Below are 14,794 nucleotides of genomic sequence, written 5' to 3'. Positions count from 1 at the left end.
TGATTAAGCGAGATGTTCGCATGCTTTAGCGCGTAGTGATCAGCGTATAGCGTCTGGATCTGGGATTGGATGCGTTGTGTGAGGGAAGGATTATCCTTACTGAGCTCTCTCACCACGACAAGGTAGGTCATGGTAATTTCCTTCAGAATGTTTTGATAAAAGTCCTCTTTCATATAATCTAAGAAGAATGACGAAAGCAATGTAATGAGGGAAAATTTACAACACAATCTTAATTTGACCTTGGGGATTAGTACGCAACATCCAGATTCCAAACTATCGGGAGTACGCCATATCTCTATTCAAAGTTCAGACTCCACTTAACATCATCTTCGGCAACACTACGCCATTCTCGATCAAGACAATACAATGCGAGTCTTCCGTATAATTTATGACATTCATTGATCCTATAGAAGATCGATTGACCAGGTCCCCCCGCATGGCAAGAGGTCGCTCTACACTTAGTACCAGTGCAGCAAGAATGTTGCATTCAAAGGAATTACTTTTGACTTGAATACATTTTGAAAAAAAGGAATAAATTAAGGCATGAATCCCTGTCATTGTGGAAGATGCTGTGCTGCAGATCACTATTTACGCAGATACTTAGAGTCACTAAACAGATATCACACTTTAAGCGGATTTCATTTCGTTTCGGGTGACTTGATTGGAATTCGAATGGAAAAATTTACTAAAAAAATTTGGAGTTCTTCTTGTTCTAGCTTTGATGAAAAGATATATCTGGTTGGGATGCTGCTTAGTTTGGCGCGTGAGCTTAACCCTCTTCATTGATTGATGTAAATAGTTTGTAACAGAAGCTTTCATGCTAAGCCGAGACTGAGCACTCATATATGTCCTTGGTATCTTTTGTTGGATAGTCCTGTTACATTTGGCAGTTGACAGTTACCAAATGAAGGTAACAAAAAGTCGCGGTATCTATCTTGAGTCTTTTGAAATTAGCGACAATTTTTTGCCCTTGAGGCTATATATTTGCATCCCGTTGGCTACATCATTCTTCATTGTCTTTTATTCGGATTGAATTTGCCTCATTTGCCTCATTTGCATTCGAATCTTATTAATCTTTAGCATGGAAGCTGTGTCATTAATCTCCGGAAGAGCTAAATAAATATGAGGCCAATTCGAAAGGGGACCACTGAAACCATTATACATCCGGGGCCAACTCCAACCGCGAATAGAGTTTTAAGGGTTAAAATAAAGACCTCACCTTCGACGGATATCATAACTATTTTTAGTCTAGAATATCTGAATCCAAGCTTCTTTCAGAATTCTTTAAGAAAATTACCCTTAGTCGAATTAATTTTTGTTTTTGGCCAGATGTGCTCCGACTGGAAACCAGATGTGCCAAACCCACGATAATAACAATGATAATAAAAACACATGCATATCTTTGGCATTCCACATCGGCCACCACCAAACTCGTTCGCCAACGGATTTTTTGGCAAATGTTCACTTAGCCCATAAATAAAATACATGGATACGTAGATTACGTAATTTGCCTAGATTCGAATTTTCTATTGCAGTTTCTTCCTATAAAAGTTACTTTCGGCGGTTATCAGTGTGAAGTTGAAAAATTGACTCCGAATTGGAAGCAGTCACTCGCGCAGACAACAGAATTCAGGATGCACAGAATCGTAAGTATCTTCTGATTAAGGACTGCGGTACGTATCTTAGTTCTTATCTGCGTCTAATCTGAGTTTATTTTCAGATACTCCTCTTGGGTCTTGTGGTGGTAGTGTCTGCAGTGCAGCCCTATCAAGGTGCGATTCCTATTATTAGGTCAGCCGCGGACGTGAGATGGGATGGGTCATACAATTTCCACTATGAAAGTGCTGATGGTAGTCTGCGGGTGGAAGAAGGCAACATCGTTAACAAAGGAAGCTCCAACGAATATGTCGCTGTTAAGGGAAGCTACCGGTATTTATCGCCCGACGGACGAACCATTGAAGTGGTCTACACCGCCGATGAGAATGGCTTCGTGCCAAGAGGGACAGTAATTCATTAACTCGTCATAAGTTGCTATTTCCCAAATGTTAAAAGATTTTAGTGTAGGTGTTGTTGTGTGAGGAATGCATGTTAAAATTATTAGTAAAAGTGTATCTGTGTGAACAAGGTGAACTGTTTTTCTTGCATTCCTTCCCATTGTTGCTGCAGATAGTTTTCCAAATTTATGGCTTGTGAGCGACTTTGAATTCGATCTGTCAATATATAATGAACCGGCATCAATCGGATTCTTGTCTTTGCCCAATTTGACCATGGTCTAGAGATATCAAATATCACTTTCAAATGTAACTATTTACGAATTCTAACAGATTTTGCATAAGCTGATTAGTAACAAAGATTGGAGCCGAAAAGGCTGCCCTTGAATTTCAAACTATGCAACTGCACATTTTAAAATTGTGTTTTCGGAGAACTAAAGCCAAATTTATGCACATATTGATTAATGGAGAAAGTGAAAATTAGCCTGCATTCAAGATTAATATCTGAACGACATATTAGATAACACCTTCATAAATGGAGGCGGATTTCAATATGCATATGAATTATGGCGTATTCGAAACATAATAGGGGCTGATGTTTTGTATATGCGCAGCTTTGTTTGGGAGCAATTCCAAAACGTTAGTAGTTTATGTAAAATGCACCGACACCTGACATACTTTCACTTTCACTTTGACCAACTGACATTCTTGGATTGCAATCCATACTGTAACAATGCATTCGTATGACAACAGAAGTATGCTATAACCTTTGTTATTGGGCTTTTGTTAGCTGTGGGTACTAAGATGATCTTAAGGAGATTTTGCAGCCAATTACTAAAAATTATATAATAGTAATCGGTATGGAGGGTATTTCGGAGCCTAGGCCCCCATACGATGGCAGCCTTTTCATTTTTCTCTCGATTTTCGGTTGAACAATTTCGACCCCCGCACTCCCATCCTTTCCAGCAAATGTCAACAATAAGGCCGTCGAAAAGACCTTTGATTTGATGAAAAAAAATGTACACCCTCCTTTTGTATGAACGGCGACACCCTCCCCTTAAATTCGAACTACCATACGTAATAGCTCCCACCTTTCTCCGAGAAAAATGCGTGTGGCAGATAGACAGACGGACAGACAGACAGATAGTAAACTGATTCTAATAAGGTTTTGTTTTATACAAAACCTTAAAAAATCAATAAATCAACGATAGAAAAAGAGGTGGCGATGTTAGGCGCATCATCGGAAGACGAGTTGCTTGCATCCAGCCAGGAGACAGTAGCCGTCGAGAGCACCACGCTCGGTGCCAGTCGCTATGCTGAAACCAATCGCAGGGACCAACGAACGAGGCAGCAGACATACTAGTGGTTTCCAGCCTGGAATCCACCGTCGTCAAGCTGTGTGTAACGAGTACCAGGCAAAGTAGTCCTAATCTGTTTTTTTTATATGGATGGAGGTGGAAATCTTAGAAAGACGCTGCTGCGCCAGGTTGCAGCAGTATGTGGGATTCGCACCCACAAAAACCACCCCCACTCTTCCGCCCCTCCCCGCGAGACCACCGTGAAGTATTACTTCGCGGGGAGGCTCTGGTTCGCTATACCAGCTCGTCCATGTCACGTCTCTGTCGAGCTCGATGCAACTCCAGGAGTTTTGTCTGCACCACGGCTACTGCCTCATTTACCGCCATCCCGTTTTCCTCCGACTTCAGCATCTCTTCCACCAGGTTCGAGGGCTCGATGTACGCCCCTAAGATGCTGTTCAACCTCCTTTTCTGTTGCAGAAATCTGGGACAATGGAACATAACGTGCTCCGGGTTCTCGGGTGTAGCACCACATTCAGGACAGTTGGGAGACTCGTCCAACTCGAAACGATGCAAGTACTTCCTATAGCCACCGTGTCCCGTATGGAACTGTGTCAGGTGATAATTCAATTCTCCGTGCTTTCGGTTGACCCATTTCTCGATACACGGGATCAATGTATGGGTCCACCGGCCCTTGTCGGAGTTATCCCGTCGTTGTTGCCACTTGCCACACGACTCTCTCCTGATGGCTTTTCGGAAATCCGCATTCACCTCGGCTGGATTTGCCTTCCGTTTTTCGTAGAGCCAGTGTGCCTCGCTCGCTAGAAGATCTATAGGGATCATTCCCGCGTGACACACACTGCCTCCGTCGACGCCGTCCTAAATGCGCTGCACACCCTTTGCGCAATTGGCCGGTATGCCGAACCTATCTTCCTCCGGTTGACAGCGTAGTTCAACGCTCCCGCCCAGACAGGGTCCGCGTATAACAGGATCGACCTCACCACTCCCGCAATGAGTAGCCGGCGACTATACTTCGGCCCTCCCACGTTAGGCATCATCGTTGCAAGGGATGGGCTGGCATTTGCTGCCTTCTCTCGCGCATAATCCAAGTGTCCCTTGAAACTCAGCCTGGCATCGATCATCAACCCACACAGCAGCGGTCTCAATACAGAATCTTGAGGCACACGTGCTGTCAACATGTACTCCTTCGGCCTGTCGTCCGTCTCGTACCAGAGAAGTCTGTCCGAAAGGTAACTCTCGATTAGCCGAGCCAAGTAGCTAGGAACACCCAGTTTGGCCAAAGTGCCCTTAATCCAGCCCCAGTTGGCTGAGTTAAAAGCATTTTTGACGTCCAGCGTCACCAGAGCACAGCATTTGCCCATGGACATTGCATTTTGAGTCAATTCCACGACCTTTGCTACTGCATCGACCGTAGAACGGGCTCCCCGAAACCCATATTGCCGCTCCGAAAGACCACCCGCAAGCTCGATGAACGGGAGCAGCCTGTTGTATATCACCCTCTCCAACATCTTCCCCATGGTGTCTAAGAGACAATTAGGGCGATATGAAGAGGGTACGCCGGGTGGTTTTTGGGGCTTCGGTAGCAACACCAGTTTCTGCCTCTTCCACTGGGCGGGAAACACTCCTCCCGCCATGCACGATTCGAATGTGCTTGCGAACCACCTTGGTCTGGCCTTGACCGCCACCTTCAGAGCCTTTGCTCGGAATTCCGTCCAATCCCGGAGCCTTGTTTTCCCCAGTACGTCTAGAGATTTCCCAAAGTTCCTCTTCGGTAACATCAGGGATCGAGACGTCCTGCTGAGCTGCCAGTTGGGGTTCTCTTTCGTCCTGCTCCTGCTGCCGGAAAAGAGTTGTAATTATTTGCAACAAGAGCCGTGAGGTGATTTTTGCCCGCGGATCTTGTTCATTACAACTTGGTAGGCTGTACCCCACGGATTCGTATTAGCCTCCATGCAGAGCATGTAGCATTCCCGCTTGCTTCTCCGAATGGCCTTCTTAAGGTTGCTTCGCAGATCCCTGTATTCCTCCTCACGCTCCTGGTGCTTCGGCCTTCCCCTTGTCCTGTGGGAAAGTCTCCTCGCTCGGAGACAAGAGGATCTCTAGGCAGCGATTTCCGTGTTCCACCAGTAGTTTGGCCTCTTGCCGTGGTGCAAACGTCGTCGTGACATCGTAGCGTGGCATGCTTCGGTTACACGCTGAGACAGCTGTGTGACCCTTTCCACCGCTGTTCCATCCGGATCATGGGTTCCTTCCAATGCGGCCAGGTATGTTTTCTCGTCGAAAGCTCCGATAGACCAGCCATCCGCCTTAGGCTTTCCACCTCCGGAGCGTCGTTGACTGGTTCCCCGGTTCCCAATGCGGAGGAAGATGGCCTGGTGGTCACTGTGGGTGTAGTGCTCACTCACTTGCCAAGCCATCCCCCTCACCAGTGAAGTGCTAACAAATGTCAGGTCAACGATCGAACCCGAGCCTCTTCCTCGAAAGGTGGGCACGCATCCAACGTTGGCCAGCATGATGTCCAGCTCCGCAAATGACTCCAACAGAATTTGACCTCCGGTGTTCTTCGGTCGGCTTCCCTACTCCAGGGTCCACGCGTTGAAATCGCCCGCAATGATTTTAGGGCTGCGGTCTCTAGCGTCCAACATCAGACTGTCTAACATCTCCTCATATTGTGCTAAGGTTGCACTAGGAGGAGCGTAGCAGCTGTAAATATGGACACCATTGACCTTCGCCCTTATAAAACCGGCTGCCGGGGGGGCCATGACCTTCTGAATGGCCTGTCTTCCGCACGCCCAGATTGCGGCGTTGCCAGACGCATCCACCGCCCAAGTTGCTCTGCCGTGGTTTTTGTACGGCTCGCAAATAACCGCGACATCGACATTCGACTCTCGAATGGTTTGCGAGAGCAGGTCCTGAGCTACCTCACAGTGATTGAGATTGATTTGTATCAATCTCATTTGCCTGTGCGGTTCAGCTTACTCCTATATACCGGACATCTGCTGCTGCCCGTAATATGCCGGTCGTCCACGCCCTCTTTCCCACTACATAGCATACACCGTGGATCTCCAGTGCAATCTTTGATGAGGTGGCCCTCTTCCCCACACTTCCTGCAACTTCTCGACCTATCATGCTGGCTAGTGCATGCCGCCGCAAAATGGCCGAAATCGAGGCATCTTGAGCATCTTTTTAGAGATATTTGCTCCCTGAGTCTGCACACGACCCAACCTACTCTTACCTTGCCCGCGGTAATTAACTTAATAGCTGACTCCGCCGACAAACTAATACTAGCGGTCTGTGTGCCGCCATATGCCTTCTTCATCCTTTTTATGGCACTCTGGTCTATATCGCTAAGGTTGAAGTGTTGCTTTAGCGCAGCACAGATGTCCTCCCGTGAGGTGACCTCATCTAGGTCCTTGCATTCAACCACTATCTCCTGCTTCCGAGCTCTTACCTCAGCTTCCTCTCCTAGTACATTTTCCACTTTCCCGCGGAAGTTATCGGCCGACTTGTCGGCGGATCTACTTAACTCCAGCATCAGATCCCCTCTCTGTATTTGCCTGATACGGCTCACACTATGCCCAAATCCTTCAATTCCGGGTCTGACTTCACCTTATGGAGGATGTCGGCATAGGACATATTTCCCTTCTTGGAAATAATTATTATTTCCGGGCGGAGCTTCGTTTTGTCCTTTTTCTTCTTGTTGCTCACCTTAGTCCATTGTTCGGGCCTCCGGGCGTTGGTTTCTTCCACTTTTGGAGGTGTTGTGGTTACAATCGTGAGATTACCGACTTTCGCGGCTACTCTCGCCGGCTCCGCCTTCTTTGGTGATGAGGCTTCTTTCTTCTTCGGGACTTGCTGTGGTCCAAGAGGTTCGTTGGTGCCGTCTCTAGCCCGTTTTCCTGTCTTCCCGCATGCCTTATCATGGGGAGGCGTCACCTGCGTTTCCCTTGTGACCTTGCCACCTGATGCTTTGGAATCTTTTTCTTCGAGTGCCTTGAGGTAAGAGAATTTAATGCCTCTTATCAAGGCTCGAATATTTTGGTGGATATTCCGCCCCTCCTTGATGAACTCGCACAGTTCATTTATTCGTTCCCCGAGTGTAACGAACGCCATTCCGGTATGTTCCCGTTTGCTTTCGCGCCTTGCGCCACAGGGAATGATGTCGATCAAGGGACTATTCATGTTTCTTTCAGAGTCCCGCGACAAATCTCGACTACCAAAAAGAACTATTGTTCTCGGTGGTGATCTCCCAAGCTTCGAACTCCTCCTAAAAGGATCCGGTGTGGACCTAATTTCCACTCCACCATTATCTCTTGTAACATTAGATGCCACAGTAGCCAAGTTTCCCACTACTGAGGCACTGCGGTCGTTGGATATCGACGGCCGGGAGCCCGCTTGCTCACTCCCAAAAACCGCCGGCACTGGGTTTCCGAAGCCCTGCACCGTAAAAAAACTACTTTTCTCCTCTTCCATATTTGGTTTAATTTGTGGGTGTCCTTCCCATAGCCGATTTTTATCCACGGGTGGGCGTTTACTTCCCACCTACCCGGCCTGCGCATAAGCATGCCCATAGACGCACATCTCCGGATGCGTGCATGTGCATGCCCATGACACATTCGCCGAGCACTTCCTTATCCGCACGAAGGGACGCGCCTGATGGGAGATTTGGCAACTCCGCACAGGAAGTAGTCCTAATCTGAAACCCTCAAAGACGGGGATCCCTCAAAAGTAAAGACCGACAAGAACGTCGGTCACCCGAAAGAAGCGAAGGTCCACTGGTGTCCTGCTCAAGAGCCAGTATCCGATGGGAATGCATATTCTTAGAAAGATTACTAAGAACAAAAAGGCCGATACTGTCTACGAGCGGGACGAAAAACACCCCGCTTAGTACCAGGCGATTGCTGAGGAATAGAATAGCAAACGCGTAGCATACGAGCAGAAAGCAAAGCCCACCACCCACCGACGAGGTCGAACAGGATCACAACCGGAGCAGAGTGGGCCAGAGCTTGAATGTTAAGCAATATCTGGAGAAAAGTACCCAGTAACAGCCAGCCGACCAATAGCCATTTACGTGTGGCGCTGGCGGATGGTAATTCCGCTAGCGGCAAACTGGCGCCGAGGTGTGGACCAGTGTTGAGGCGAGGCTGTCGGAGATGGCCATTGAGCATCCCCTGGGCACCAAAGGAAACAGACCGGATACTATTCCCTTGCTTTGGTTCCTCCAAGATGGTCCTTGGGTTTCACGTTATAGCTTCTGAGGACCAAATTTCCAGGGACTTTCTCGGTTCACGCGTCACTAGGATCTGCAACTCCCGAAAGCGCGTACAGTTCAAATTCATCTCCTTCGACGAGATTCCCAGGAGACCGGTTGTGGTTGCCGAACATCCGTAAGGATACAGACAAGCTCTTCCAATCCTTGCACTTTCAAAACACATGGATTCCCAAGGACGATCAAGAAGGAGGAATCCCGGATAAACAGCCAACCTTTTCTGCTTCGTGTAAACGGAGAGTGCCTGGAGGGACCAGAAAAGTTCGACTAAAAAGCGTGGTTCGGAATCAGGAACGGAAAAGTGAAAGTATTCCGCTGCAAAACTGGACGATGACCTGGACCCCAACGACGAACGCCTCCAAAGAGCTGTTGGAAGAAATGAGGATCAACGTCTGACAGGAACTGACCATCTCCCTGCAAGCAGATCATGCTGAGGTGCGCCTTCTCCTAGAGGAAGGAGAGTGTCTGACCAGAGATTCTTCTCCGATCACAGTTGGATACTTTTCAGACTAGATCTCGCCGCAGAGGTCTTCAAACCCTTCAGGGACCTCAAACTGGGGACAATTTGGTCAAGTAATCAAGAACAAACTCTCCGGTGCGCAAATTGGTAAGATTGGCACGAAAGACGAACAAACTGGAGTCAACGGTCGGGGCTCTGGTAAAGGCATTCGATACTGCCTTTAAAGTTTCGTGGCCTGCTAAATACAGCAAAAGGACAATGCCACGGTGGTGGAATAAAAATCTGTTCAGCCTCTGGAAGCTGACCAGGAAAATCTTCAACATCTGCCACAGGCATAAAGATTGGCAGCCATATAAGAACTGCCTGAAGAAGTACAAGTCGGTCATGGTTGTCTATTGTCAGAACATCGAAAACATCAGCGAATCCGCGAGGTTCAGTTAGACTCTGTCAAAGGAACTTAGGACCGCATCTTTTCCTAAAAAGTCGGAAAACTCCACGTCTTCTGGTGAAATTTTGAAGCTACTTGTTCAAACGCACTTTCCCGTCAGAGCCTTTTTTGAGGCTTTGCGCCCACCCCAGCCATTTGAGACTATGAAGTCGGTAATAACCAAAAATAAGACCGGCTGTTATATAAACAATTTCTCCGCACATAAATCTCCGGATCCAAATGGCAAAATGCTAGTCATGCTACAAAAGCAGCAGGAAAGGGTTGTGTCGTGGTTTGTTGAGATTTACCGGAGCTGTGGTACGTATCCTGAACCACAGTCCTGAAGACGCGCACGAGTGGATTTTATACCGAATACGGGCAACCGCGGTCAAGAGTCCGCGATGGACTTTCGAACAATCAGCCTCACTTCTTTCGAGTTGAAAACCCTAGAGAGCGTCCTGGATATCCACTTATGGGCGATTATGGAGAAAACGTGCACCCTGCCCGAACACACTAATTGCGAGTGAAGGATTATCACCCACTAAAACCATTCCCAGTTCTCCACCCAGAACTTCGTGAGACTAAAGTGAAGTATTACTTCGCGATGAGGGCTCTGGTTTACAGCACAACTAACTAACTAAGTTACTATTCAGCTTATCACACTCATCACATCATCTCCTCCACGAAATTACGTAGTCCGATAACTGCGTTGAAGGCAGTGTTGCTGATTGGACAGAAGATCCAAGTAAATCATCCGCGCGATGACACACACTACCTTACCTGATACCGTCCTATATGCACTACACATCCTCAGCGAGATTGGCCGGTATGCCGAACTTATCTTACCCTGGTTCACTGTGCTATCCAGTGCGAACGCCCAAACAGGAGTCACGTAAAACAGGATGAATTTCACCACCCCTGCGATTAGCAGCCGGCGACCAGATTTTGGCCCACCAATTTAGCATCATCCTTGCTAGAGATGAACTAGCCTTTGCTGCCTTTTCGTGACCATACTCCAAGTGCCACTTGAAGCTCAACTTGGCATAGATTATTACCCCCAGATATTTAATCATCGATTTTGAAAAGACCCCGTGAGTACCAATCTGAATTTTGACAGTGTTGTTTATCCTGCGATTGGTAATGAGGACCTTCTATGTCTTATCTCCCGCCAGGTCCAATTTCACTATTTGGAGCGGTGCTTTGATAGCATGAATAGTTTCACTTGCATACAGTTCCACGTCCAGGTGGGGTTTCGCAACTACTGCCACACTGGTTCGGAACCTTGAGGAACACCTGTTGCCACAACATATTCCTTCGGTCTGTCGTCCGCCTCGTAACGAACAAGCCTCTCCAAAAGGTAACTCTCGATTCATCATCATCATCATCAACGGCTCAAAAGCCGGTATCCGGTCTAGGCCTGCCTTAATAAGGAACTCAAGACACCCCGGTTTTGCGCCGAGGTCCATCAATTCGATATCCCTAAAAGCTGTCTGGCGTCCTGACCTACGCCAGCGCATTTCTTTCAACGTTTTTACTTGAGCCGAGTATCGGCTAGTTGCTCAGCAGCATTCGGTCTGTACAATGAGAGCACGTTCCATGAGAAAATGCGCAAATCGTTATTCCCTTGTCGTTGCCGGGTTCGTCATTTTGAAATCCATTCTGTCCGAGGTTCCTTTCGTGGCTTCGTAACTTTGTTTTTCCGTGTAGTGTTGTGAGCCTTAGCCAACCCCCAATCTGGAGCACCAGTTGGTACATTTTATCCCGTTTTTAGGCGCGGGAGACTCGGCTACATCCTTCTCTGCCCGCAGTTTTTCATGAAGAATGAACTCTCGATTATCCAAGATAAGTAAGCAGGGACACCCAGTTTTGTCAGGGTGTCCTTGATCCAACCTCGGTTGACTGAGTTAAGGCATCAAGCGTCACAACGAGCAACACAGGCCGATGCCTCTCGGGTCAGGTTGCAACCGTTGCGACCGCTGTAATGGTATCGACTGTGGACCGCGCTCAACGAAAACCATATGGCCGCTCCGTTAGACCACCCGCAAGCTCGACGAATGGAAGTAGCGTGCTGTATATCACCCTCTCCAATATCTTCATCATAGTGTCTAAAAGACAGATAGGGCGATATGAAGAGGATGCGCCAGGTGGTTTTTAGGGCTTCGGTACCAAAACCAACCTCTGCCTCTTTCATTGAGCAGGAAACATTCTTTCATGCATGATTCAAATGTACTTATGAACCATGCGGGTATGATTTTAGCAGCCAACTTCAAGGCTTTGTTCGGAATCCCGTTCAATCCCGGAGCCTTGTTGTCTCGAATTCGCCCACAGATCCCCCGTAATTCCTCTTTAGTCACTCCGGAGATTATGTAGACGTCCTGTTGAACCATTGGATGAGGTCCGCTTTCTTTTTGTTGTGGGAAAAGTATTGCGATTATTTTGAACAAGAGTCGCGGGCGCGTCACTTGGGGTGTTTTCTGTCCATGAATCTTGTTCGTTACAACTTTGCACACAGCGTCCTCAGCGTTTCAAGGCACAACAGCTTGTAGAAATTCCGCCTAGCTTCCCGTATAGTCTTCTTAAGGGTACTTCGAAGAAAGCGGTATTGCTTCTCAGACTGCCTATGTTCTGGCTTCCATCTGGTCCTTCGGCAAAGCCTCCTCGTTCGCAGACACGATGCTCTCAACAGTGCGATTTCTTGGTTTCAACACTAGTTTAGTTTCCTATTGTGGTGGAACTTCAGTTGCGGCATTGAAGAGTCGCATGCCCCAGATACCTGATGACATAACTGACTCACTTTTTCCAGCGCCGTTCCCTACGGGTCATAACCTCCTTCTAAAGCCGCCAACAAGTCTCTGTCTCGAAGGCTTCAGTAGACTACTCAGCTATTCGCTGCTCAGTCGACTACCACCCCGTCGGTTCCTGTTGACGACTAATGTGGCCTAGTGGTCACTGTGGGTGTTGTGCTCACTCTTCCGTCAGACCATCCCCTTCCCCAAAAAGGTACTGAGGTAGGTCAGATCGACGATTGAGCCTATCCCTCTGCATTGGAAGGCGGGCACCTATCGAACGTTGGCTAGTACGATGTCCAGCACCGCAAAAGTCTCAAGTAAGATTTGGTGCCTGGTCTTTGTTGCTCGACTTCCCAAGTCCAAGGCCCACGCCTTCAAATCAAAATTATGGGGCTTTGGTGCCTAGCATCCAACACCAAACTGTCTAGTATTTTCTCATATTACGCTAATATTGCACTAGGAGGAGCATAATAGCTGTAGATATGGACGCCGTTGACTTTTGCCCTTACAAAGCCGGCTCCTGGGGATGCCATTGTTTTTTGAATAGCATCCCGTCCACATGCTCATATCGCCGCGTTTTCCGATGAGTCCCAAGTAGCACCAACGTAATTTTGGTAACGTTCATATATTACCGCCGCGTCCACATTTGACTTTCGAATGGTTTGCGAGAGCTAGTCTTGCGCTGCCTCGAAATGGTTAAGGTTGATCTGTATCAACCTCATTTAGCCTTACGATTCAGTTCCCTCCCATATGCGGGGCACCTGTCACCACCCACAAAGTACTGGTCGTCTTTGCAACATATATTGTGGATCTCCCGTGCAGGCTTTGATAAGGCGGCCCTCTTCTCCACACTTTCTGTACCTTCTCGACCTATCATGCTCACTAGTTCATGCTGTTGCAGAGTGACCGAAATCGAGGCATCTGAAGCATCTCTTGAGAGATACATACTCCCTGAGTCGGCCCATGACCCAATTTATTCTTACCCTGCCCGCAGTAACCAGTTTAATCCCTGATTCCAACGGCATGCTAATAATAGCGGTCTGCGTACCTCCACATGCCTTCTACATTCTTTTGATGGTACTTTCTTCTCTTTCGCTAAGGATGAATTGTTCGAATAGCGCAGCACAGATATCCTCTTGTGATGTTACTTTCTCTAGGTCTTTTCACTCGATTACTATTTGTTGCTTTCGAGATTTCACATTTGCTTGCTCACCGAAATGAGGATATCCGCGAGAGTTGCGAGAAAGACGCCTACGATGGTATGGTCATGTAATTCGCGCTAACGAGAATTCACTTGTCAAGATTCGTCTGAACATCGAAGTGGATGCTGAGCGACCAAAAGGCTGGCCCAAAACGACGGTGGTTTGATACGCTGGATGGGGATTTAAAAGCCTCGTGACTGCATGCAGATCAGGCATTTGATAGAATGAAATGACGAAACCGATCACGATGAGCCAACCCTGCTTATGAACGGTACCAAGGAGGGAGGGGGGGGGGGGGACGAAAGAGAAGAAGGAGGTCTCTTTCCAAAGCCGTATCTGGAAACCACTTACCCCAGCGCATCCATTGCTTCAATTAATGCAAATTTCACTCGTTCCAGTGATACTACTTTCTGTGTAATATTCCAATCTTTCTGGCGAGGGCTGTCAGCTCGTTAAAAGAATATTAGAGACGCTGTCTGGAAGATACATTTCAAGCAAATGCTGACTACGTTCTCCATCCACTTCCGCTTTGAGGTTGCTCCAAGAGTTGGCCTCTCTGCTAAAGCGCCTTCGCCTGATCGTTTAGCCGACCTTATGCTCTTCTTTAGAAATTCTTGAGCCTCTTTGTAGCGATTCCAGCCAGCGCCTGCATCAGGCTTTGTCCGTCTTCGTAGCTAGTAGTAATTTCTTATTTTACTTATATCGTTTATCGGGAACAACTTGTTCCCTTCTTCAGTGCCGGGTGTATACCCCGGGTGTATTTTTATAAATTACTACTTTTTGCTAGAAATAATGCAAACACGCATTGATTGCAGACTTTGTCGTTGTTTCTGTTTCACCAAATCCTTCTTTCCCGTCTTGAGTGGACAGCTCTATTCGGAAGCTTCTCTCATGCTAGCTGGGCTTGGGTTGTTTTCTCAATTCCGGCACCTCATCTACATTTCATATGAAGATCCGTGGGTTGCATGTCGTCTACGATAGTTTTAGGAGCCGACGCTTGTAATGAAATGGTCCCAAGCTCTTAATAGAGCCGGCAGCGCATTTGTTCCCGAACATTTTTAATATTCAGCCCAGGAAGTGATCCACCCCCCCTCACCCTTCTTCTCAGGAAACCAGGAAATGCACTGTTTAAATGACCGCAGCTCGGAAATAATTTTCAGGGACAGCCGCTCACCCTATCACACATCGTTGAAGAAGGAGCAGTACTGTCTGAGCCACTTGTTTGTGCTTTCATTTGCAAATAGTAGTATGCAGTATACACCTACCGACTTAAAGCGTGATTTAATCCCTTGAGAGGATGCAGTCCTTTTAGCTGGGAGGAGTTTCCTCCTAAGCTG

The 14,794-nt window shown here is 47.5% G+C and overlaps 1 protein-coding gene across 1 annotated transcript; it reads left to right on the top strand.

Moving 5' to 3' along the window:
• The first annotated feature begins 1,486 nt into the window (after positions 1-1,486).
• Positions 1,487-2,125, top strand: LOC119660460 (endocuticle structural glycoprotein SgAbd-5-like). The gene is made up of 2 exons (XM_038069025.1): positions 1,487-1,646; positions 1,721-2,125. Exons 1-2 carry the CDS (start codon positions 1,635-1,637, stop codon positions 2,015-2,017), a joined length of 309 nt encoding a protein of 102 aa, XP_037924953.1. The 5' UTR covers positions 1,487-1,634; the 3' UTR covers positions 2,018-2,125.
• Positions 2,126-14,794: the final 12,669 nt, after the last annotated feature.

The sequence above is a fragment of the Hermetia illucens genome, chromosome 1 (assembly GCF_905115235.1).
Source record: "Hermetia illucens chromosome 1, iHerIll2.2.curated.20191125, whole genome shotgun sequence".
Classification (NCBI taxonomy): domain Eukaryota; kingdom Metazoa; phylum Arthropoda; class Insecta; order Diptera; family Stratiomyidae; genus Hermetia; species Hermetia illucens.
Note: the sequence above shows the minus strand (reverse complement) of the source record. Positions and strands in the feature narration are given on the sequence as shown.